General features: G+C 38.5%; 1 protein-coding gene across 1 annotated transcript in view; it reads left to right on the top strand.

Moving 5' to 3' along the window:
- Positions 1-14,659: 14,659 nt before the first annotated feature.
- Positions 14,660-23,068, top strand: part of LOC133574051 (general transcription factor IIF subunit 2-like) — an 88,050-nt gene continuing 79,641 nt past the window's right edge. The window contains exons 1-4 of the mRNA XM_061926075.2: positions 14,660-14,943; positions 15,126-15,199; positions 15,294-15,312; positions 18,710-18,854. Coding sequence (XP_061782059.1) covers positions 14,878-14,943; positions 15,126-15,199; positions 15,294-15,312; positions 18,710-18,854 — 304 coding nt within the window. The 5' untranslated portion in view covers positions 14,660-14,877. The remainder of the gene's footprint in view (positions 14,944-15,125; positions 15,200-15,293; positions 15,313-18,709; positions 18,855-23,068) is intronic.

Below are 23,068 nucleotides of genomic sequence, written 5' to 3'. Positions count from 1 at the left end.
AACTTATAATTGGATACTTGAGTGAAAAATACTATAGAGGAACACACGTGTGCACTACTGGGCATTGAACCACATCAATTTGTCACGAGTGTACAAAACGGGCTATTTTTTGGCGCACTTAAAAAACAATAAACCCACATCGGACGTGGTACTGTCAAAACTAAAATAATTGTAAAAAAACATATTTAATGTGAAAAAATATATTTAAACTCACAATTTGTAACGGTCATTTGGTGCCGTATAAGCCATTGGTACCGCTATAGTTGGTTGATTCGAGTGGAACTGGTAGACAAACCATTTCACCGCCAGGACAGCTTAACTCGTTTCCGGGGTCGGATCTAGTCAAGATCTAGTCCCTCTTTAAATATCCTTCTTGAAAATGCCCTTGCAAATATATAATTGCCACCTAATCAACGTTTTGCTCTGCTTCTTTTGTTGGTTAAAAAAAGTGAGTACCGCTTATTTCTCCGCTGGCCGGGTATGGCTCCGGGTGCCACTTTCTGCTTACGTAAATCACAACTTATAATTGGATACTTGGGTGATAAATACTATAGAGAAACACACGTGTGCACTACTGGGCATTGAACCACATCAATTTGTCACGAGTGTACAAAACGGGCTATTTTTTGGCGCATTTTAAAATCAATAAACCCGCATCGGACGTGGTACTGTCAAAACTAAAATATTGTAAAAAAAAACATATTTAATGTGAAAAAATATATTTAAACTCACAATTTGTAACGGTCATTTGATGCCGTACAAGCCATTGGTACCGCTCGTAGTTGGTTGATTCGAGTGGAACTGGCAGACAAACCATTTCACCGCCAGGACAGCTTAACTCGTTTCCGGGGTCGGATCTAGTCAAGATCTAGTCTCTCTTTAAATATCCTTCTTGAAAATGCCCTTGCAAATATATAAAAAAAGTGAGTACCGCTGATTTCTCCGCTGGCCAGGTATGGCTCCGGGTGCCACTCCTAACCCTAACCCTAACCCCAACCTCAACCCTAACCCAAAACCTAACCCTAACCCAACCTCTAACCCTAACCTAACCCTAACCCTAAGTAACCCTAACCCCAACCCCAACTCTAAACCTAACCCTAACCCAAAACCTAACCGCAACCGTAACCCCAACCCCAACCCTAACCCTAACCCTAACCCTCTAACCCTAACCCTAACCCTAAACCTAACCCTAACCCTACTCCTAAATCTAACCCTAATCCTAACCCTAACCCTAACCCTAACCCCAACCCCAACCCTAACCCTAACCCTAACCCTAACCCTAACCCTAATCCTAAACCTAACCCTAATCCTAACCCTAACCCTAACCCCAACCTCAACCATAACCCTAACCCTAACCCTCTAACCCTAACCCTAACCCTAACCCTAACCCTAACCCTAACCCTAATCCTAAACCTAACCCTAATCCTAACCCTAACCCTAACCCCAACCCTAACCCAAAACCTAACCCTAACCCAAACTTTAACCCTAACCTAACCCTAACCCTAACTAACCCTAACTAACCCTAACCCCAACCCCAACCCTAACCCTAACCCTATCCCTATCCCTAACCCTAACCCTAACCCTAACCTAACCCAAAACCTAACCCTAACCCTAACCCTAACCCTAACCCCTTTCGTAAATCACAACTTATAATTGGATACTTGGGTGAAAAATACTATAGAGAAACACACGTGTGCACTACTGTGCATTGAACCACATCAATTTGTCAAGAGTGTACAAAACGGGCTATTTTTTGGCGCATTTAAAAATCAATAAACCCGCATCGGACGTGGTACTGTCAAAACTAAAATAATTGTAAAAAAAAAACATATTTAATGTGAAAAAATATATTTAAACTCACAATTTGTAACGGCCATTTGATGCCGTATAAGCCATTGGTACCGCTCCGAGTTGGTTGATTCGAGTGGAACTGGCAGACAAACCATTTCACCGCCAGGAAAGTTTAACTCGTTTCCGGGGTCGGATCTAGTCAAGATCTAGTCTCTCTTTAAATATCCTTCTTGAAAATGCCCTTGCAAATATATAATTGCCACCTAATCAACGTTTTGCTCTGCTTCATTTGTTGGTTAAAAAAAGTGAGTACCGCTTATTTCTCCGCTGGCCGGGTATGGCTCCGGGTGCCACTTTCTGCTTACGTAAATCACAACTTATAATTGGATACTTGGGTGAAAAATACTATAGAGGAACACACGTGTGCACTACTGGGCATTGAACCACATCAATTTGTCACGAGTGTACAAAACGGGCTATTTTTTGGCGCATTTAAAAATCAATAAACCCGCTTTCGGACGTGGTACTGTCAAAACTAAAATAATTGTAAAAAAACATATTTAATGTGGAAAAAATATATTTAAACTCACAATTTGTAACGGTCATTTGATGCCGTATAAGCCATTGGTACCGCTCCGAGTTGGTTGATTCGAGTGGAACTGGCAGACAAACCATTTCACCGCCAGGACAGCTTAACTCGTTTCCGGGGTCGGATCTAGTCAAGATCTAGTCTCTCTTTAAATATCCTTCTTGAAAATGCCCTTGCAAATATATAATTGCCACCTAATCAACGTTTTGCTCTGCTTCTTTTGTTGGTTAAAAAAGTGAGAACCGCTTATTTCTCCGCTGGCCGGGTATGGCTCCGGGTGCCACTCCTAACCCTAACCCTAACCCCAACCCCAACCCTAACCCAAAACCTAACCCTAACCCAACCTCTAACCCTAACCTAACCCTAACCCTAAGTAACCCTAACCCCAACCCCAACTCTAAACCTAACCCTAACCCAAAACCTAACCCCAACCGTAACCCCAACCCCAACCCTAACCCTAACCCTAACCCTCTAACCCTAACCCTAACCCTAACCCTACTCCTAAATCTAACCCTAATCCTAACCCTAACCCTAACCCCAACCCCAACCCTAACCCTAACCCTCTAACCCTAACCCTAACCCTAATCCTAAACCTAACCCTAATCCTAACCCTAACCCTAACCCTAACCCCAACCCTAACCCAAAACCTAACCCTAACCCTAACCCAAACTTTAACCCTAACCTAACCCTAACCCTAACCCTAACTAACCCTAACCCCAACCCCAACCCCAACCCTAACCCTAACCCTAACCCTATCCCTATCCCTAACCCTAACCTAACCCAAAACCTAACCCTAACCCTAACCCCTTTCGTAAATCACAACTTATAATTGGATACTTGGGTGAAAAATACTATAGAGAAACACACGTGTGCACTACTGTGCATTGAACCACATCAATTTGTCACGAGTGTACAAAACGGGCTATTTTTTGGCGCATTTAAAAATCAATAAACCCGCATCGGACGTGGTACTGTCAAAACTAAAATAATTGTAAAAAAAACATATTTAATGTGAAAAAAAAAAAATTTAAACTCACAATTTGTAACGGCCATTTGATGCCGTATAAGCCATTGGTACCGCTCCGAGTTGGTTGATTCGAGTGGAACTGGCAGACAAACCATTTCACCGCCAGGACAGCTTAACTCGTTTCCGGGGTCGGATCTAGTCAAGATCTAGTCTCTCTTTAAATATCCTTCTTGAAAATGCCCTTGCAAATATATAATTGCCACCTAATCAACGTTTTGCTCTGCTTCATTTGTTGGTTAAAAAAAGTGAGTACCGCTGATTTCTCCGCTGGCCGGGTATGGCTCCGGGTGCCACTCCTAACCCTAACCCTAACCCCAACCCCAACCCTAACCCAAAACCTAACCCTAACCCAACCTCTAACCCTAACCTAACCCTAACCCTAAGTAACCCTAACCCCAACCCCAACTCTAAACCTAACCCTAACCCAAAACCTAACCCCAACCCCAACCCTAACCCTAACCCTAACCCTCTAACCTTAACCCTAAACCTAACCCTAACCCTAACCTTACTCCTAAATCTAACCCTAATCCTAACCCTAACCCCAACCCCAACCCTAACCCTAACCCTCTAACCCTAACCCTAACCCTAACCCTAACCCTAACCCTAATCCTAAACCTAACCCTAATCCTAACCCTAACCCTAACCCTAACCCCAACCCTAACCCAAAACCTAACCCTAATCCAAACTTTAACCCTAACCTAACCCTAACCCTAACCCTAACTAACCCTAACCCCAACCCCAACCCCAACCCCAACCCTAACCCTAACCCTATCCCTATCCCTATCCCTAACCCTAACCTAACCTAACCCTAACCCTAACCCTAACCCTAACCCTAACCCCTTTCGTAAATCACAACTTATAATTGGATACTTGGGTGAAAAATACTATAGAGAAACACACGTGTGCACTACTGTGCATTGAACCACATCAATTTGTCACGAGTGTACAAAACGGGCTATTTTTTGGCGCATTTTAAAATCAATAAACCCGCATCGGACGTGGTTCTGTCAAAACTAAAATAATTGTAAAAAAAACATATTTAATGTGAAAAAATATATTTAAACTCACAATTTGTAACGGTCATTTGATGCCGTATAAGCCATTGGTACCGCTCCTAGTTGGTTGATTCGAGTGGAACTGGCAGACAAACCATTTCACCGCCAGGACAGCTTAACTCGTTTCCGTGGTCGGATCTAGTCAAGATCTAGTCTCTCTTTAAATATCCTTCTTGAAAATGCCCTTGCAAATATATAATTGCCACCTAATCAACGTTTTGCTCTGCTTCTTTTGTTGGTTAAAAAAGTGACTACCGCTTATTTCTCCGCTGGCCGGGTATGGCTCCGGGTGCCACTCTCTGCTTACGTAAATCACAACTTATAATTGGATACTTGGGTGAAAAATACTATAGAGGAACACACGTGTGCACTACTGGGCATTGAACCACATCAATTTGTCACGAGTGTACAAAACGGGCTATTTTTTGGCGCATTTAAAAATCAATAAACCCGCATCGGACGTGGTTCTGTCAAAACTAAAATAGTTGTAAAAAAAAAACATATTTATTGTGAAAAAATATATTTAAACTCACAATTTGTAACGGTCATTTAATGCCGTATAAGCCATTGGTACCGCTACGAGTTGGTTGATTCGAGTGGAACTGGCAGACAAACCATTTCACCGTCAGGACAGCTTAACTCGTTTCCGGGGTCGGGTCTAGTCAAGATCTAGTCTCTCTTTAAATATCCTTCTTCAAAATGCCCTTGCAAATATATGATTGCCACCTAATCAACGTTTTGCTCTGCTTCTTTTGTTGGTTAAAAAAGTGAGTACCGCTTATTTCTCCGCTGGCCGGGTATGGCTCCGGGTGCCACTCTCTGCTTACGTAAATCACAACTTATAATTGGATACTTGGGTGATACAAGTGAGTATCCAATCACAGTCCCGGTCAACTTAAGGCTACCTCGATGGGCTACTGTCAACAACTCGTGATCTGATCGTGGCTGTCTGTTAACTGAGCGTCCTTTGTTCGTGTACACTGCACAATGTTGGTTCAGAAGGCCTCCGGCAGAATTCATACAGCGCTGGCTACAAGCGAGCTGAATTCTGATCGGATAAAAGCTCTAACGTAAAAACAGCAACACTGGAGCCTAATATGATGAATACTTTGGCCCTGACGGCACACCACTGGTTAATACCATGTGAGTCATCCCCCTAGACCACCATAAATATATACCTCACTATGTGTCAATGTTTGTTATGGCCAACCGGATAAAAGACTAGTTAGTGTGCAATTTGTTTTATTGTCCTCTTCCACATCGCTGATATGATTTTAGGAATGTATGAGTCAGTGTGGTGCCTTTAGAACGAAAGTGAATTATCTATTAACGTTTTATCTCATGAAGACAATCTACAGCCTCCCCACCAGAGGGAGCAATTTAGCAGCTCTTATCGGGCCTGGGAAATGAAGGGAATCATACTGATATTTCAGAACACTAACCATGGTTTCATTCTCCTTTGGTCCACACAATCCCCCGCCAGGTTTTATATGAAGGAGAACATCAATGAGCAGGGAGTCGGATTCGGACAATAGTATTGGGGCTACGTTGAAGTGTACATGTGGGTCCTAAGTGCGGCTCGGGGGGCCATTTGCAGTTTTGTTGGCCGATATCAAAATAAAATCATCCATCCATCCATCCATTTTCTACCGTTTGTCCCGTTAAAACAAAAAAAAAAATCAGAATTTATTGGCCAGGTATGTTTAACACACTAATTGTACAGCGTAAACAATAAATATTAACAAGGACCTAAAATATAATCAAGTACCTATGTGCCAAGCTAATAGGATAATAGTGCAGTGGTGTTAGGGTTAGGGTGCTGTGCCCCCCCTCTTCACGAAGGACAGGGGGGGCACAGATTCGGTGACCACAGATGAAGCGCTAGCTGTCCAAAGTCGGGACCCAGGGTGGACCACTCATCTGTGCATCAGTTGGGGACGTCTCTGAGCTGCTGACCTGTCTCCACTCAAGGTTAGGGTTAGCCTAACCCTATCCCTAACCCCAACCCCAACCCCAACCCTAACCCTAACCCTAACCCTAACCCTAACCCTAACCCTAACCCTAAATCTAACCCTAACCCAAAACCTAACCCCAACCCCAACCCTAACCCTAACCCTAACCCTAACCCTCTAACCCTAACCCTAACCCTAACCCTACTCCTAAATCTAACCGTAATCCTAACCCTAACCCTAACCCCAACCCCAACCCTAACCCTAACCCTAACCCTAATCCTAAATTTAACCCTAATCCTAACCCTATCCCTAACCCTATCCCTAACCCCAACCCCAACCCTAACCCTAACCCTAACCCCTAACCCTAACCCCTAACCCTAACCCTAACCCTAACCCTAACCCTAACCCTAACCCAACCTCTAACCCTAACCTAACCCTAACCCTAAGTAACCCTAACCCCAACCCCAACTCTAAACCTAACCCTAACCCAAAACCCAACCCCAACCCTAACCCTAACCCTAACCCTAACCCTAACCCTAACCCTCTAACCCTAACCCTAACCCTAACCCTACTCCTAAATCTAACCCTAATCCTAACCCTAACCCTAACCCCAACCCCAACCCTAACCCTAACCCTAACCCTAACCCTAATCCTAAATCAAATCAAATCAAATCAACTTTATTTATAGAGCACATTTAAAATTTACCACAGGGGTAGCCAAAGTGCTGTACAATGAGCAGGTTAAAAGATAAAACGAGTACCGAGCAAACACAACACAACACAAACAGAACACAATAAAAAAATAAATAATTAAAATAGAATAAATAAAAACATAAAAACAGGTTCACAGCAGGTGTATTATGGGGCGCCATTGCAGGATGGATATCACTCAGTGTTAAAAGCCATGGAATAAAAGTATGTTTTTAAGAGAGATTTAAAAACAGGAAGAGAGGAGGCTTGTCTAACACTCAGGGGTAGGTCGTTCCAGAGCTTGGGAGCAGCAACGGCGAAAGCTCTGTCACCTCTAAGCTTCAGCCTTGTGTCAGGGACCGTCAACAGCAGCTGATCGGCTGATCTTAAGGATCGGGTGGGGCAGTAAGGCTGAAGGAGGTCGGAGAGATAGGTTGGCGCGAGGTTGTTTAGACATTTAAAAACAAATAAAAGGAGTTTAAAATGTATTCGGTAACGCACAGGGAGCCAGTGAAGGGACGCTAAAATAGGGGTGATGTGCTCACGTCTGCGGGTCTGTGTTAGCAGACGAGCAGCAGAGTTCTGCACGAGCTGCAGGCGGGCGAGGGAGGCCTGGCTAATGCCTACATACAGGGCATTACAATAATCAAGACGAGTCGAGATAAAGGCGTGGATTAATTTCTCAAGATCATGTCTTGATAGAAGCGGTTTCACTTTCGCTATTTGGCGTAATTGATAAAAGCTTTTTTGAACGCCGCTGCTGATTTGTTTTTCGAATTTAAAATCTGAGTCAAACTTTACCCCCAGGTTTGTGACCTAAACCTAACCCTAATCCTAACCCTATCCCTAACCCCAACCCCAACCCCAACCCTAACCCTAACCCTAACCCTAACCCTAACCTAACCCTAACCCAAAACCTAACCCTAACCCTAACCCTAACCCAACCTCTAACCCTAACCTAACCCTAACCCTAAGTAACCCTAACCCCAACTCCAACTCTAAACCTAACCCTAACCCAAAACCTAACCCCAACCCCAACCCTAACCCTAACCCTAACCCTAACCCTACTCCTAAATCTAATCCTAACCCTAACCCTAACCCCAACCCCAACCCTAACCCTAACCCTAACCCTAACCCTCTAACCCTAACCCTAACCCTAATCCTAACCCTAACCCTAACCCCAACCCTAACCCTAACCCTAACCCTAACCCCTAACCCTAACCCTAACCCTAACCCTAACCCAACCCCAACCCTAACCCTAACCCTCTAACCCTAACCCTAACCCTAACCCTAACCCTAACCCTAATCCTACTCCTAAATCTAACCCTAATCCTAACCCTAACCCCAACCCCAACCCTAACCCTAACCCTAACCCTCTAACCCTAACCCTAACCCTAACCCTAACCCTAATCCTAAACCTAACCCTAATCCTAACCCTAACCCCAACCCTAACCCAAAACCTAACCCTAACCCTAACCCAAACTTTAACCCTAACCTAACCCTAACCCTAACCCTAACCCTAACCCTAACTAACCCTAACCCCAACCTCAACCCTAACCCTAACCCTAACCCTAACCCTAACCTAACCCAAAACCTAACCCTAACCCTAACCCAGTGGTTCTCAAACTTTTTTTGTCATCCCCCACTTTGGACAAGGGGGAGTTTTCAAGCCCCACCTGCCCCCATCGCCCCAACAGGGCGCTAATGCCAAGCTTTAACATTTTCACATTTATTGAACATCAAGTTGTATACATTCGAACTCAATAACATAAAATAACATCAAGTTCAATAATAAATAAAATAACTGTGCAGCTGTGGTATAACTTGCATCAAGTTCAATAATAAATAAAATAACTTCCATCCAGTTCAATAATAAATAAAACAAAAGTGTTATAACTTACATCAAGTTCAATAATAAATCAAAAAAGTGGTATAACTTGCATCAAGTTCAATAATAAATCAAAAAAAGTGTTATAACTTGCATCACGTTCAATAATAAATCAAAAAAAGTGTTATAACTTGCATCAAGTTCAATAATAAATCAAATAAAAGTGTTATAACTTGCATCAAGTTCAATAATAAATTAAAAAAAGTGTTATAACTTGCATCAAGTTCAATATTATAATATTAATATTATATAATATTATATATATTATATTATATATATTATATTATATATATATATATATATATATTATAATATTATAATATTATATTAATATTAATATAAAGCCTACAGTAAAAATAAGTACCGGTAATTTCCATTTATTTATATAGCGGATTTCACAGACAGAATCACAAAGTGATTTACAGTGTGTATAGAAAATGAAAGCATAGTAAAAAAAATAATCTAAGAATATAATAATTAAAAAAAAATTTAAAGTGAAATTTCCTCCCGTTCCTCGCGCCCCACCTGTCATGTCTCTATTCCCCACCAGTGGGGCGCGCCCCACACTTTGAGAAACGCTGCCCTAACCCAACCTCTACCCCTAACCTAACCCAAACCCTAACTAACCCTAACCCCAACCCCAACTCTAAACCTAACCCTAACCCAAAACCTAACCCTAACCCAAACTTTAACCCTAACCTAACCTAACCCTAACCCTAACCCTAACTAACCCTAACCCTAACCCTAACCCTAACCAAAAGGTAAAAATCAACGGTTAAATCAAATCCTGGATTGATTGATGTAATGATTTAAGGAATATAATTGAAGTATCGCATAATATCCAATACTTAACTGATGAAACATAATAAATTGTTATCTATAGAAGGAAGCAAAGGTCTTCTGAACCCCCTTTTCTGAATCATTCTAATTGTTGGCAGACATCCTTTCACTCCTACTTTAAAGACTATCTGCCAGATGGTTGCTGCTATGGCAACAGACCTTCAATTCCCTGTAGATAGAGCAGTTAGAATCCAGCTTAGTATTTGATTCCATCAATACAAAATATTTTCAGGTTCTGGACTAAAGAACCTTGCCGTGAGTCAGATTGTGTTAACTTTATGACAAGAAAGTGGTAGTGGTTGTCGGATTATGCTATTAAAAACTCTTAGGTTTGAACCTTTATTGCAGGGCTGTTCAACTGGCGGACTGGGGGCACCATACCGGCCCCCCCGAGTTCAGTTTTAAAACTTGGGAGACAAATAGATGCCATCTCTGCATCTTGGGGTTCAAGACCGACAGAACCTGACATACATAGCTTTTTAGCAGAAGGTCCTTAAAAACAGCCGAGCACTCCTGTAACTCAGGCAAGATAAACAATAATCAAATGTTCACCATAAAAGACACTTTTTGACTGGAATAAACAAAATGGAGAATAATATTGATTGGAGAAGTCTGGTCTACCAGTTCTTAGTTTTCTGTGGTTTTCAAAATAGTTCAGTTGAATATCTCTGCTTAGTATTTTGTACGAGACCTTCCAGAATAGGGTTGTGGACTTTGAATACACCCTTAGTGGAAGACAAATCCTTCCTCTTAAAGGGAAAGCAATACCCTCAACCAGTTGGTGCCAAGTTCATTTTATCCCTGATGAAAGATGCTTTATGAAGCCTTAACCTACCTGATAACCTTTCCAATTTGGAATAATGGATCTTTTGTTTTCTAATAACCTTGATCATTTCAATTACCTTCGCTCGGAACAAACACCCGTAAATGTCACCTGTTCACTATTTCTTTCATTTTTTTTTTTTTTTACATCCATTGATTTTGACATGACAAAAATGTGCACACAGGTTTTTATCAACACATCTTGGCACGTTGTGTAAATGGTAAATAAAACCAGAATACAACAAATCCTTTTCAACTTATATTCAATTGAATAGACTGCAGAGACAAGATATTTAACGTTCGAACTGGAAAACTTTGTTATTTTTTTGCAAATATTAGCTCATTTGGAATTTGATGCCTGCAGCATGTTTCAAAAAAGCTGGCACAAGTGGCAAAAAAGACTGAGAAAGTTGAGGAATGCTCATCAAACACTTATTTGGAACATCCCACAGGTGAACAGGCTAATTGGGAACAGGTGGGTGCCATGATTGGGTATAAAAGCAGCTTCCATGAAATGCTCAGTCATTCACAAACAAGAATGGGGTTAGGGTCACCACTTTGTCAACAAATGCCTGAGCAAATTGTTGAACAGTTTAAGAACAACATTGCTCAACGACCATTGAATTTTGGTCATTTTCCCAAACAATATTCCACAACACAAACACAACGTTGAAACCACATGCTTTTTGACGACGTTTAATCAATGTTGGGTTCTGACGTGGTTTTGACCATTGAATTTTGGTCATTTCCCAAACAATATTCTACAACACAAACACAACGTTGAAACAACATGCTTTTTTACAACATTTAATTAATGTTGGGTTCTGACATTGATTTGACCAATGAATTTTGGTCATTTTCTAACCAATATTCTACAACACAAACACAACGTTGAAACAACATGCTTTTTGACAACGTTTAATCAATGTTGGGTTCTGACGTGGTTTTGACCATTGAATTTTGGTCATTTTCTAACCAATATTCTACAACACAAACACAACGTTGAAACAACATGCTTTTTGACGACGTTTAATCAATGTTGGGTTCTGACGTGGATTTGACCATAGAATTTTGGTCATTTCCCAACCAATATTCTACAACACAAATACAAGGTTGAAACAACATGCTTTTTTACGTTTAATCAATGTTGGGTTCTGACATTGATTTGACCATTGAATTTTGGTCATTTTCTAACCAATATTCTACAACTCAAACACAACGTTGAAACAACATGCTTTTTGACGACGTTCAATCAATGTTGGGTTCTGACGTGGATTTGACCATAGAATTTTGGTCATTTCCCAACCAATATTCTACAACACAAATACAAGGTTGAAACAACATGCTTTTTTACGTTTAATCAATGTTGGGTTCTGACATTGATTTGACCATTGAATTTTGGTCATTTTCTAACCAATATTCTACAACTCAAACACAACGTTGAAACAACATGCTTTTTGACAACGTTCAATCAATGTTGGGTTGTGACGTGGATTTGACCATTGAATTTTGGTCATTTCCCAACCAATATTCTACAACACAAATACAAGGTTGAAACAACATGCTTTTTTACGTTTAATCAATGTTGGGTTCTGACATTGATTTGACCATTGAATTTTGGTCATTTTCTAACCAATATTCAACAACACAAATACAACGTTAAAACAACATGCTTTTTGACGTTTATTAAATGACGGCTTCTGACGTTGATTTGACCATTGAAATTTGGTCATTTCCCAACCGACAACGTGGATCCAACATTGGACATCAATGTTGTCTCACTTTTCAACGGGGCGTCACTAGCTTTTAAGGACAGGGGGGGCTTTGCCCCCAGGAGATGCACAGGATGCGAGCGAATGTTACACACGAGCACAAAACTTCACAAACGGCTAACAAAGACTTAGAAATTATTCATTGTTATTATTTTTTTTTTTTTAAATGCACGGGACGAAATGAAATGCTCCCCGGGACGATGGCTTTTAACCATATATTTTCTTTTTCTTTTTATGTATTTATTCATTTTACATTTTATATTAAATGTCTTGGTTTTTCCTCCCTCTGAAAATCCTATTAAATGTTTAACAAGCCATCCTATAATAATAAAACAGCTATTAATGTAACAATACAATAAAACAAATATATTTAATGATGTTTTTTTCATTATTTTAACAATAGGCTTATGTATATTACTTTACATAGATTCTACAAGAAACACAAAACTTAAAAAATAAATGATTTACAATTGCACACACAAGGTTTTATGCAGCTTTACTCATTGTAAAGGAAGATAATGTGCTTTGTCCCCCTGCAGGACCGCAAGCAAGGTCGCAGAGAAAATGCGGGCTGGAATTTGAGTGATGTGGGCATTTTCTATATGAACAAGTGGAATGGATTGGATACCGACGCACGAAAGGGGCTCTCTACCTTACGCTTGTCATGTCTGTGTGATCATGTTTTGTTTTAGTAATGTTCGGTTTGAATTTTGGACTTTTTGTGCACTTTTGTTTTGTTTTGTCACCATAGCAACCATTAGTTTCACCTGTCACGTCACGCACCTGTTCCACGTTTGGACTCATTGTGCACTCTTGTCACCATAGTAACCATTAGTTTTCACCTGTCACGTCACGCACCTGTTTCACGTTTCGAGTCACGCACCTGCTTTCACTAATCATGTCCATAGTATTTAAGTTCATTCATTTTCTGTTGTTCGTTCTGACGACATCCCCGCATTTATGCTCCTGCACTCTCTCCACACCCTGATGACCCTTGCTACTCTTTTTTTCATGCCGGTTCCATGCCAAGTAAGTTTTTGTTTGTTAAGCCACAGTTAGTGTTTTGTTTAATTGTTCATAGTTTCTGCCAATGTGCAAGTTTTGTGTTTAAAGTCTAGTTTTATTCTCCGCCACTGTGCGCGCTTTTTGTTTATTCTTTTTTTGATAGTTTAAAATAAATAATGTCTTCACCTTCATGCCATGTCTGGTCCAAATGCTCATTTGCACCACGGGAGAACAAACCAAGCCAAAGTCCAAGTCTTGACAACGCTACGAAGTGAGGGGAAACTGAGTGAATAATAACCGGTTATATGATTATTTATTTAAACTCATATTTGGGCCACTTTATAATGAATATGTCGGCATTTATTTGTAAAAAAAACCCAAAAAAAACACCAAATTATTTAGGGGGGCTTAAGAATATTTTAGGGTGGCTTGAGCCCCCCTAAAATAGGCCTAACAATGCCAATGCTTTTCAATACAACTATTTCGCAAAGTTGTTTCAAAGTTAGTTTTTAACGAACAAGTATGTAAAATCAACATTGTATCAATGTCTTGTGCCTGCTGATAGACTAAAATATGTAGAATCACTATTCTATCACAATTCATATTGTAATATCACCAAGACATGTGATCCTATGAGTTAAATGGTATATAGCAATCACCTCAGAAATTGGTTAAATTAATATTCCAGGGGATCCAGTTTCAAAATAGTATTAAAATCATGTTTATATCAGAGTACAAGAAAGTATGCTGTGCAGGATTAAACCACAGGGTGATGCTAAATCTCTGTTCAATATCATTTAGTCTGCTGTTGATGAAGAATCAAATGATTTTATCTGATTCATGGGGCAGGACAGTCAAAGCTTTTGCTTCTTCCTGCTCCTTTTCAGACACACACACAGTTATTTTCTTTTTACATTTATTTTGTTTACATTTTATAGAGATGGTTGTTGTTTGTTGTTTGGTGTTTGTGTTTTTTTTTTGTAATGTGAAGTAAAAACAGCTGTTGTGTGGTAAATGTTTTTGGCTTTTTTTATGATTTCATAAAGCATAATTTTTGCGTTCATTAGTTTCCTCCATGCAGTTTAATGTCGCGCTCGTTTGTACTGTACAGTGCTGCTTTATATTTAGTGATGATGATGATCATCATCATAAAGCTACAACTTATTGCCTTTAAGACACATGTATATATGTCCTTGTCTTCCAGTTTTTCATCTTTCAAAATGATGTAGTATTTCAATAAATGTGCCTTAAGCAAGTGTAAACATTACACTCGTCTCGCTTGTCAGCCGCAGAACGTGAACGCCGACCTTTTATTTTGAAATACAAACCGGATAAGCGAAGCCTCGAACTTCCGGCTGTCCAAACTTTACGTAAATCGGAGGCATTTAAAATTCACCTGTGCGGTTCATGTTTCTTCTGCCGAATTGTTGCTAAACTTTGGTAAATATGTCTGAAAAGGGTGAGGTTAATCTTGCTGGAGCGAAGCAAAGCAATGGTGTGTGGCTCGTCAAGGTTCGTTTGCGTCGAAAAAAAGATCAAATTGACTCGAGTCTTGTTCACACGCTAGCACTAGCTAACTGTTAGCAACAAGTGGCTCAATTAGCTCACTATTGTTTATTTTTTTTAATGAATGAAAGTGTGTATTTAATGTTTGTATTTATTTTTAAAAATAGCAATAAACTCCTTGTCGCCAGGTTCCCAAATATTTGGCTCAACAATGGGACAAAGTGACAGAGAATGGAGAAGTGGGGAAGATTACCATTGGAAAGTATGTGTAATATTGCTGAAATATGAATTATTTGTATGACAAATGTTGTTGTGCATCATTGACATCATGTCTTGTCTTATTTTCCACCTCCTAGGAAGCAAGGCAAAACTAAGGTGAGCAACCTTAAAATAGTATTGCCACTTTATTCAAAGTGCATCATAGTTGTTGTTTTTGGGGCCCAACTTTTCCACTGCAGACGGACCACTCAAATGTTAATACTGAATGACTAATCTTACTTTTTATTTTAATCATATTCAATAATTTTATCTAACCTACAGTTTACAAATATTAACACTGAATTACTAATCTTACTCTTCATTTTAATAATATTCAATATGTATATCTAACCCATACTTGCCAACCTTGAGACCTCCGACCTCCGGGGGGGTTAAGGGAGGAGGAGTATATTTATAGCTAGAATTGACTGAAATTTAAGTATTTCTTATGTATGTGTATATTTATATATATATATATATATATATATATATATATATATATATATATATATATATATATATATATATATATATATATATATATATATATATATATATATATATAAAGAAATACTTGACTTTCAGTGAATTCTAGCTATATATATATATATATATGTATATATATATGTATGTATATATATATATATATTTATTTTATTATATATATATTTATATATAATATAATAAATATATATATAGCTAGAATTAACTAAAAGTCAAGTATTTCTTATATATATATATATATATATATATATATATAAGAAATACTTGACTTTCAGTTAATTCTAGCTATATATATATATATGTATGTATATATATATTTATTATATTATATATATATATATATATGTATGTATATATATATTTATTATATATATATACATAAATATATATATATATATATATATATATATAGCTAGAATTCACTGAAAGTCAGGTATTTCTTATATATATATATATATATATATATATATATATATATATATATATATATATATATATATAGCTAGAATTCACTGAATTCTTAACGTTTTTTTCCCCACACCCCTAATACATATATATATATATGTATATATATATATATATATATATATATATATATATATATATATATATATATATATATATATATATATATATATATATGTATGTATGTATGTATGTATGTATATATATATGTATGTATATATATATATATGTATATATATGTATATATATATATGTATATGTATATATATATATATATATATATATGTATATATATATATATATATATATGTATATATATATATATATGTATGTATGTGTGGGAAAAAATCACAAGACTATTTCATCTCTACAGGCCTGTTTCATGAGGGGGGGTACCCTCAATCATCAGGAGATTGAGGGTACCCCCCCTCATGAAACAGGCCTGTAGAGATTAAATAGTCTTGTGATTTTTTCCCACACATACATATATTGCGCTCTACTACGGTATCGAGCACTATTTTTTGGATAACCTTATTAAGACATATATATATATATATATATATATATATATATATATATATATATATATATATATATATATGTATATATGTATATATGTATATATGTATATATATATGTATATATATATATGTATATATGTGTGTGTGTGTATATATATTAGGGGTGTGGGAAAAAATCGATTAGAATTCAAATCGCGATTCTCACGTTGTGCGACTCAATCGATTCTCTTTTTTTTTTAAATGGTTTTTAAATTAATTAATCCAACAGAACAATACACAACAATACCATAACAATGCAATCCAATTCCAAAACAAAACCCAACCCAGCAACACAAAATGAATATTATCAACAACAGTATCAATATTAGTTACAATTTCAACATAGCAGTGATTAAAAATCCCTAATTGACATTATCATTAGACATTTATAAAAAAAACAAACAAAAAAAAAAAAAAACAATAGTGTCACAGTGGATTACACTTGCATCGCATCTCATAAGCTTGACAACACACTGTCCAATATTTTCACAAAGATAAAATAAGTCATATTTTTGGTTCATTTAATAGTTAAAACAAATTTACATTATTGCAATCAGTTGATAAAACATTGTCCTTTACAATTATAAAACTTTTTTTACAAAAATCTACCACTCTGCTTGTATGTCAGCAGACTGGGGTAGATCCTGCTGAAATCCTTCGATTGAATGAATAGAGAATCGTTTTGAATCGGGAAAACATCGTTATTGAATTGAAAAAAAAATCGATTTTGAATCAAATCGTGACCCCAAGAATCGATAGTGAATCGAATCGTGGGACACCCAAAGATTCACAGCCCTAATATATATATATATATATATATATATATATATATATATATATATATATATATATATATATATATATATATATATATTAAAGAAATACTTGAATTTCAGTGTTCATTTATTTACACACATATCACTCTACTCATTGTTGTATTTGAAAGTGCAATGCACAGCCTTTGAAGGAGCATAAGTATGGGCAGCATCTGTGAAATTTAATTTGCAAGAGAGGAGTGAGTTTAGGGTTGAATTGTCCATCCTCGTTCTATTCTCTGTCACTCGTCGTCGCCATGACTGTCTCTCCTTCGTTCTTCTGCTTCGTCTCCTTGTTGTGCACTCTCCAAAAGCCGTAGATGTTGTGACGTGACTGGGCCGGCACGCTGTTTATATGGAGGAAAAGTGGACGTGACGACAGGCTGTCCTCACTCAGGTCCGCATGGACCTGGAGGGGGCGTGCCTGTTGTCCGGCTGGAAATCGGGAGAAATTCGGGAGAATGGTTGTCCCAGGAGAATTTCGGGAGGGACACTGAATTTCGAGAGTCTCCAGGAAAATTTGGGAGGGTTTGCAAGTATGATCTAACCTACAGTTTACAATGTTGTCAAATGATAAAAAAGCATGTGTTAATCACAAATATTATTTATGTATGTCGGGCTAATTAGAAAAATAAATACTAACCAAATATACTGCATACTGTAAGAAGGAACTCAAACAACTGATAATAAAATTTTTACATACAATTTAAGTTGTGCTAAAATAAATAAACTAAATTAGTAATGAATGTGTCTAAAAAAAAAAGTAAATGCAATTAAAGTTAAAATAAAAATGCATTTTCACCATTTTAGTCTTAATTTTTGTGCTTAAACTTCTATAGCACTTTGTCTCCTGACTTCTGTTTGTTTGATATTGTCATTACTGCCACATGTGGTGGAAAAGTGTATTACAACTCAGCAGCTCTGCGGCTCAAATGGACCACAGCTGAGAAACAGATACTTTTTGGTGGCCCTCTAGGGGGCGCTCATGGTTAAGAAACACTGACCTAATCTACCTACATCTTTGTGAGATATTTCCAAAGGGAGTTTGCACTCTTTGAAATTCCTACACATTCTTGACCCTTTTGTATAGCTCTTTCTTTATTCTCACATCTAACATTCATATATTTAAAATCATTTGAGTCTTTTTTTTTTTTGTTTTTTTTTGTTCAGGTTTGTTTCAGCTTGAACGAGGAGCTGACAACCTTGGGTGCGGTTGGGGAGAAGGATGCATCTGTGCAGATCCCCAGGGATCATCCCTTCACCATGAACTCAGTGGGTGGGCAAACCATGGCCGTCTTCAGCCAGGGTGACCAAGGTAAGCGTATTGAGGACAGTTTTATTTTGCAGTAACGGGACCGTGATGAAGTATGACTGTGGTCGTTTATGTATCCAAAACTATACAAAGTACCCACTCCGTATGTTGCTGTTTTTTCTGGCATCTTCAGACAACATGGTTTAACTTTTTCAGAATCGCATACTCTGTTGGCGAGTTTATTTGGTTCCGTGACGGAGCTCGTAACCCAATATACTCTTATCTCAAATCAATGTTCCCAACTGAAATCAAAATCCGAGAGAATCAGCACCTCCAAATCCAAGTCCATGGTTCTCGCATGAAAAAGGGGGGGCGTGGCATCTCTGGGTTGGGCAGGAGATCTTGCCCCAAGTGGAGGATTTCTAGTCAATCAATCAATCAATGTTTATTTATATAGCCCTAAATCACAAGTGTCTGAAAGGGCTGCACAAGCCACAACGACATCCTCGGTACAAAGCCCACATAAGGGCAAGGAAAAACTCACCCCAGTGGGACGTCGATGTGAATGACTATGAGAAACCTTGGAGAGGACCGCATATGTGGGTAAACCCCCCCCCCCCCCCCCCTCTCTCTAGGGGAGACCGAAAGCAATGGATGTCGAGTGGGTCTGACATAATATTGTGAGAGTCCAGTCCATAGTGGATCCAACATAATAGTAAGAGTCCAGTCCATAGTGGAGCCAGCAGGACACCATCCCGAGCGGAGACGGGTCAGCAGCGCAGAGATGTTCCCAGCCGATGCACAGGCGAGCGGTCCACCTCGGGTCTCGACTCTGGACAGCCAGCACTTCATCCATGGCCACCGGACCTGTGCCCCCCAACCCCTCCACAGGAAGATGGGAGCAGAGGAGAAAAGAAAAGAAACGGCAGATCAACTGGTCTAACAGGGGGGCTATTTAAAGGCTAGAGTATACAAATGAGTTTTAAGATGGGACTTAAATGCTTCTACTGAGGTAGCATCTCTAATTGTTACCGGGAGGGCATTCCATAGTACTGGAGCCCGAATAGAAAACGCTCTATAGCCCGCAGACTTTTTTTGGGCTCTGGGAATCACTAATAAGCCGGAGTTCTTTGAATGCAGATTTCTTGCCGGGACATATGGTACAATGCAATCGACAAGATAGGACGGAGCTAGACCGTGTAGTATTTTATACGTAAGTAGTAAAACCTTAAAGTCACATCTTAAGTGCACAGGAAGCCAGTGCAGGTGAGCCAGTATAGGTATATATATATATATATATATATATATATATATATATATATATATATATATGTATATACAGTATAGGCGTAATATGATCAAACTTTCTTGTTCTTGTCAAAAGTCTAGCAGCCGCATTTTGTACCAATTGTAGTCTTTTAATGCTAGACATAGGGAGACCCGAAAATAATACGTTACAGTAGTCGAGACGAGACGTAACGAACGCATGAATAATGATCTCAGCGTCGTTAGTGGATAAAATAGAACGAATTTTAGCGATATTACGGAGATGAAAGAAGGCCGTTTTAGTGACACTCTTAATGTGTGATTCAAAGGAGAGAGTAGGGTCGAAAATAATACCGAGATTCTTTACTGATTCGCCTTGTGTAATTGTTTGGTTGTCAAATGTTAAGGTGGTATTATTAAATAAATGTCGGTTTAAGAGGTTATTGTTAACTGTTCAGTGTGATTTTAATATTTTGTTTACATTCAGTGTTTTCCATGCTTGTGTTGACATTTCCTTTCTGCCTTGATAGCTGAGGGGATTATAATCAGAGGAAGGGTATATTTGGAAAAATATATATTTACATAGTGGTAAATGCACCGTGAAATGTATGGAAAACTCTTGAGGGGCTTCTGATTTATGTTTGCTGGCAGTGTAATGTGCCAACACCACTTTCTGAGCCAGAGAGATTTGCCCGAATTTGCATCACAGCATGAGAAAAGATGCCATGCAAGGTTTCTCCTTAATGTATTTGATGGTGGCGGTGCACCATGGTAACATATTAGCCGCCACACCTAACAAATTAAAGTAATATAATTTATTGCAGCGTCAAGAAGAAGAAAGTCAGATGCTCTTTTTATTTTTATCTTTTATTGCCAATTTTATGCTATCGGGCCCAATTCCAACAAGTATTTCCTCACTGCACACACGTCTGCCTCCGTGTTTCACTCCAAGACAGTCCGGGGGCGGTATAGCTCGGTTGGTAGAGTGGCCGTGTCAGCAACTAGAGGGTTCCAGGTTCGATCCCCGCTTACGCCATCGTAGTCACTGCCGTTGTGTCCTTGGGCAAGACACTTTACCCACTTTGCCACCCACACTGGTTTTAATGTAACTTAGATATTGGGTTTCACTATGTAAAAGTGCTTTGAGTCACTAGAGAAAAGCGCTATATAAATATAATTCACTTCACAACACCACCTCATTCTCCGCCGACACGGTGTGTTCACAGACCATGGGAAAAATTACTATCATAACACTAACATACACATTAACACCAGCGGGTAGTTACAGTATTAATGGATGTATATATAGTTTATTATTTGCACACTATTGACTAGTAATGCACCAAAAACTTGGCCGCAAAAAAATGACGTATTTTATCCGAGATATACCTCCGCAGACAGCGATCTTCAAAATTTGAAATAGCAGTGACTGGTTTTGAGGAGAGGAAGGCTCCCAGCAGCGCGAAGCAAGTGTGACGCCAAACTCTTTGCACCTCTAGTCGCTTTTCGTCGCGGACATGGAGCGACAGAAGTAAACAATCTCTAAACAGAGTACAGTCTACAATAACACCAGAAATAGATGCTGGATTTGTTGCCAGTCGTTTTGATAAAGAAAGAGTGACTAAAAGGATTTGAGAAATCTCTACAAAACAAAATCTCAACAAAGTACATTGTATAATAAGCAGCAACGATTGAAAAATGTAGCAAAATGATGTTATGTAAGAATAAAATATATGTTAATTAGGGCTGCAGCTAACGATTATTTTTCTATCGATTAATCTATAGATTATTTTTTCGGTTAATCGGTTAATCTATAGATTATTTTTTCCGATTAATCTATAGATTATTTTTCCTTTTACCGATTATTTTTTTAATTTAAAATGAAGAGGAAAAAATAAATGTAGGCCAGTTTTTTCAAAAGGCATGGCTTTTATTTACAAAAAAAAAAAAGTATGGCCACTCAGTCAACATTGACAACAACATGACAAAATATTCTGTAACAATGTAAACATTTAAAACTTTTAACATTTAACAAAATTAAAAGTAGCTTATTTGCTTTTTAATGTGCAAATATAAAAGTAAACATCCAGTGCAAATCTTAATATTCTGCAATAGTATAAGCATTTCAAAAGTAAAAGTATTGCTTATTTTGCTTTAAAATGTGCAAAAATAAAGATAAACATCCAATACAAAAAAGTGCAAAACGGAAATATTCTGTAACAGTGTAAACATTTCAACAAAAGTAAAAGTATTGCTTATTTGCTAAAATGTGCAAAAATAAAGCTAAACATCCAATACAAAAAAGTGTACAGTGTAAACATTTCAACAAAAGTAAAAGTATTGCTTATTTTGCTTAATAACACAACAATGATAGTATGATTAAAGTGAAAGTTAATTGTTCGTTTGTACGTAGTATATGTAATTGTTAATGTTGTAAAAGGTATTTGCGCAACTAATTAACATTAGCGTTTGTGACATGTCTTGTGCCGTGGGGTTCTTTCAGGACCGACAGACTGAACGCCAGACGGCTTTGCCAGGTTTACAATCTTTTAATTTTACACAAAGTCTTTTCTCTTCCAACTCTTTTCTCTTTCTTTCCTCGCTTTTCAGCTCCTCTTCCTCGCTCGCTCGTCGTCCTCTGTCTCTGTCTCTCGTCCTCTCTCGCTCCACGTCAGCTTCACTCTGGCTCCTTCCAGTCTCTCTTCCCTCTCTCTCTGCTGCTCCCCTTTTCTTCAGCGAGAGGAGATTGGATGATAGTGCCCAGATGCGCGGATCGTGCACCTGGGCACGATTGCGGCGTCGCTCCCGGCGCGCCCCACCTCGCCACTCGCTCGCCGGCCCCGCCTCTCCACAGCGTTAAAGAGGAGCGCGTCTTTGTAAACACTGAACAGGCACGCCAAACGCGCCTCTCAGAGCGAAACGGTGCTTTAGTTTATGAATTTACAACGCAGATACAAATGACACATTCATGTTTTTGTGTAATGATGACAACGTATACTCACGCGGACGAT

Source organism: Nerophis lumbriciformis, linkage group LG31 (genome assembly GCF_033978685.3).
Source record: "Nerophis lumbriciformis linkage group LG31, RoL_Nlum_v2.1, whole genome shotgun sequence".
In the NCBI taxonomy this organism is placed as follows: domain Eukaryota; kingdom Metazoa; phylum Chordata; class Actinopteri; order Syngnathiformes; family Syngnathidae; genus Nerophis; species Nerophis lumbriciformis.
This window is presented reverse-complemented; position numbering and strand designations above follow the sequence as displayed.